Source organism: Entelurus aequoreus, linkage group LG19 (assembly GCF_033978785.1).
Source record: "Entelurus aequoreus isolate RoL-2023_Sb linkage group LG19, RoL_Eaeq_v1.1, whole genome shotgun sequence".
Taxonomy (NCBI): domain Eukaryota; kingdom Metazoa; phylum Chordata; class Actinopteri; order Syngnathiformes; family Syngnathidae; genus Entelurus; species Entelurus aequoreus.
Window position 1 is genome coordinate 19421059 of NC_084749.1, and position 5000 is coordinate 19426058.

At 31.6% G+C, this 5000-nt stretch overlaps 1 protein-coding gene across 2 annotated transcripts in view; it reads right to left on the reverse strand.

Moving 5' to 3' along the window:
• Positions 1-5000, reverse strand: part of LOC133635174 (adhesion G-protein coupled receptor D2) — a 273122-nt gene that overhangs the window by 210940 nt on the left and 57182 nt on the right. For both annotated transcript variants that reach the window (XM_062028051.1, XM_062028050.1), the window contains exon 20: positions 4545-4665. In XM_062028051.1, the coding sequence (XP_061884035.1) occupies positions 4545-4665 (121 nt within the window). The remainder of the gene's footprint in view (positions 1-4544; positions 4666-5000) is intronic.

The following is a 5000-nucleotide window of genomic DNA, read 5'->3' on the forward strand; positions in this document are numbered from 1 at the left end:
CACAACACCAGGGGGTGCTCCACTAACCACGTTAAACCCAGATTCCGAACTAACAAAGGTCTTAACTCATTCTCTTTCTATGCCACATCAATGTGGAATGCGCTCCCAACAGGTATAAAAGAAAGGGCATCTCTATCCTCCTTCAAAACCGCTATAAAAGTTCACCTCCAGGCAGCTACAACCCTAAACTAACACCCTCCCCGGATTGCTAATAATCAAATGTAAACAATCAAATGCAGATTCTTTTTCTTATGCCTTCTGATCTCTCTCTCTCTCTCTCTCTCTCTCTCTCTCTCTCTCTCTCTCTCTCTCTCTCTCTCTCTCTCTCTCTCTCTCTCTATGTCCACTACTTGATGTCCATATCCCCACCCCCCCACCCCACCCCCCCTCCACACTCCTGATTGTAAATAATGTAAATAATTCAATGTGATTATCTTGTGTGATGACTGTATTATGATGATAGTATATATGATAGTATATATCTGTATCATGAATCAATTTAAGTGGACCCCGACTTAAACAAGTTGAAAAACTTATTCGGGTGTTACCATTTAGTGGTCAATTGTACGGAATATGTACTTCACTGTGCAACCTACTAATAAAAGTCTCAATCAATCAATCACACACACGAACATACACACGCACACACACACGCACACAAACACGCACGCACACACACACAGCTCTGGGAGCACTGGTGTACAATATCTTACTTGTTGCAAGAGCCCTACACAGTGTTTACATTCCCACATTATCTTTGTGAACATTAACGTGTGTTTTTACACAGAACCGGAGTGAACCGAGTCAGATAAAAAGACATATCGTAAGATAGATCATAAAAAAACATTGAAAAAAAACAGTAATATATATATATATATATATATATATATATATATATATATATATATATATATATATATATATATATATATATATATATATATATATATATATATATATATATATATATGCACACACACACATATATGTATATATATGCCTACACATATATATATACAGTATGTATACAGTATATATATATAAATATACACACACATGTACATATATATGTATACATGTACATATATATCTATGTATATATACATGTACATATACATATATATATACATACTTATACGTTTATATATATATATATATATATATATATATATATATATATATATATACATACATACATATACGTATATTTATATACATAGAGATACATGTATATATACATACATATACGTATATTTATATACATAGAGATACATGTATATATACATATATGTTAGGTCAGGAAAAAACACAAGAGGCTATATCATCCCTACAAGCCTGTTTCGCAGGTTTCCCTGATTTTATTACATATACATATACCTATACATATACATATACATATATATATATATATATATATATATATATATATATATATATATATATATATATATATATACACACATATGTACATCTATATATATATATACACATAAATGTTATATATATACATACACATAAATGTTATATATATACATACACATAAATGTTATATATATATATATATATATATATATGTATATATATATATATATATATATATATATATATATATATATATATATATATATATATATATATATATACCTGTATATATATATACAAAAAACCCAGCAAAACAGTGTTATGATTATTTTCTTCTCAAATATAATACAGCTTTTTAACAGATACATACCAATTAACTATGAAACGTAACACATGACTTCATTCTCTCTCAGTACTTGATGCAAGTAAGTAGGAAATAATCGACTCAAATAAATACAGTACTTCTCAATTAGTAAAGAATTAATATAATTCTGCAAAAACTACCCTTAACATTTCAGCAGTAAGCTGATAACCCGGTCACAACAATATTGTCGACTTTAATGTGTATATGGCAGGAATGTTGCAAATGCAAAACAACAAGTACATTTCCATTGTCAACACAACCTCACTTTCTGCATTAGCCTGCACTGACAAAAGCCTTGAAAGTCTGTACTGTACGTTCAGCGAGAGAGCAGAATTATGATGTATAATAGAAAACCTTTCTGTTTCTCATTCAATAAGAACAAACATGATTACGTCTCTTTTTTTTTTGTCACAGATTTTTGGGGGGTTTCACATATTACTTCTTTATTCCAACAATTTAATGGTTCAGTGTTTTTCTAACCCTAAATTACTCAAATAATTTTATGTCACAGGACCACTGATGGTTGCATGTGGTTTTAGAACAATAAGTCCAACCTTACTGTTTATATATTATTTTTAATCCATTCTGCATAAGGATTTGTATTGGTCAGTAGGAAAACATACTTTATTGCTGCAAAACATGACCCCTCTTTATAATAATTAATTAACTTGCCGCCATTTGGAATAGTTTCCTCTCATCTTGTCTGAGGAAATCTTTTTAATAAACAAATGTAGGTTACAATCATGCATGTAAGAAAAACAGACAGTAATAAAAGTCCTTTAAGGGTGACATATTTGGCACTTTGACATTAGTACACTGTAAAAAATAAAATAAAAATAAAAAATGAATAAATCACATTTTATTGTAAAAAAAAAAAACTGGCAGTCAGTTGGCAGAATATTACCGTAAAAGAAATAGTGGTGCCATTGTACCATAACTGTAAAAACAATAACGATAGATTCCACAATAAAACATTTTTTAAAAAAGCAGTTCAGTCTTTTCTATTTATTTTTTTTTTTAATTTATCTTTTCCATTAATGCACAGTAAAAACAAAAATCTTAGATTTTACGGTAAAAAAACAAACAAACTGTCAGCTCAGTCACCACAATTTTATTGTAAAAAAAGGGGTATTGGGGGGTTTTTTTTCACAGTAATGCACCGTAAAAAGAATAACCATAGATGTTAAGATAAAAAAAACTTGGATTTTAGTCACCAGAATTTTATGGTAAAAAATAAGTGGTACAGTTTTTCACTTTACAGTAATGTGCGGTAAAGATAATAACCGTAGATGTTACCGTAAAAAACTAGCAGCTCAGTCGTCAGAATTTTTGCACAAAATTAAAAGTTGTACCGTTTTTTTCCATTTACAGTAATGCACGGTAAAAACGACCGTAGAGTTAACGGTAAAAACAAGCAGCTTAGTCGCCAGAATTTTTGCGTAAAATAAGATGGTGCCGTTTTACTATTTACTGTACAGTAATGCACTGTAAAAACATTAACGCTAGATTTTACGGTAAAAAAACAAAAACAACTAGCAGCTCAGTCGCCAGAATTTAAGCATACAAATAAAAGTTGTACCACGTTTCCGTTTACTGTAATGCACTATATAAACATTGACAGTGGATTTTACGGTAAAAATAAAAACTGGCCGCTAAGTAGCTCAGTCACCAGGATTTTATGGTAAAAATAACAGTGGTACCGTTTTTCAACTTACAGTAATGTCCTGTAAAAACAACTGTGGATTTTATGGTGAAAAAAAACTAGAACATAAGTCGCCAAATTTTATTGTAAAAATAAGTGGTACCGTTTTTCCATTTACAGTAACGACGACCGGAGATGTTACGGTAAAAACCTGCAGCTCAATCGCCAGAATCTTAGCGCTAAAAAAAAAACAAGAACCGTTTTTAATTTTACAGTAATGCACTGTTAGAACAACCACAGATTTTACGGTAAAAAACTGGCAGCTCAGTCACTAGAATTTTACTGTGGAAATAACAGTGGTGCCTTTTTTCCATTTACAGTAATGCACTGTAAAAACAATAACCCTGGATGTTACGTTTAAAAAAAAGCAGTCTTTTTCTCACAATGTGTTGACTTCTTTCTTATAAAATTGGGAACAATTTCTCATATTCTTTCCGTTTCTGTAATGTTGCAATTTTTTCTCGTAAAATTTGTACTTTTTTTATGTAAATATATTACTTTTTTAATGAAAAATTGTGACATTTGTCATATAAAATTCTGACTTTTATCACAATATTGCCAATGTTTTTGTTCTTGTAAAATAGTAAAATTTTTGAGTAAAATATGACTTTTGTCATACTTTTGCCAAGTAAAATTCAGATTATTATTCTAATACTGCCAACATTTTTACGTTTTCTTATGAAATTGTGACTTTTGTCGTGTAATATTACGACTCTTTTCATAAAATCGCCAAAACTTTATGCTGTTCTTGTAAAATTGCGACTCTTATTGAGTAAAATCCCAACGTTTATCATAATATTGCACAAATGTTCAGTTTTCCTTGTAAAATTTTGACTTGCGTTGAGTAAAATTACGACTTTCCTTATAACACTGCCAAAATTCTAAGTTTTTCTTGTGCAATTCCAACAAATTTTTCACAACAAGCTTTTTTATATTTGCATAGTATGTATATATTATTAATGTTGTAAATACACATCTTTATATATCTAGAAAGGGTGGTCCTAAAGAGGTAGGCATTTTTCTCAGGTCTCAAAAAGGTAACAAACACAATATTGTGTGGGTGTGTTTGTGTGTGTGTGTGTGTGTGTGTGTGTGTGTGTGTGTGTGTGTGTGTACCTGTAGGGAGTTGAGGAGGATGAAGATGTAGGCCATCACGATGGAAAACGGGACCAGGACGCCACAAAGCCATGTGAGTCCGAGGATGGGCAGCAGAACTAAAACTGCTTTCACAGCAGCCCTGTGGTCAGAGGGTATCATTTTTAAAAACTTGAAATCTAAAGATGATTGACTGAAAATAACTGACCATATTTTAAAAAATTAAAAAAAAGATTATTATCCTTTCTCATGCCCCAAGGTTACTTTTTCTTTAGACACCGGGCAGTCTTGGCTCCTCCACGGTGGCTGGGAAGACTCCTGGGGTGACAACTTCCCACCTTAAATCTTATTTAATTCTGTTTAGAGTGGAATTAGTGTCCCACTCAGGTGACTGCCAAACCACAGCAGCTGCGAGCGCGCGTGTGCTGAAAAATGTGACATGGAAGGCGGCTGGGGCCCTATGGCTTATTCAGCGCG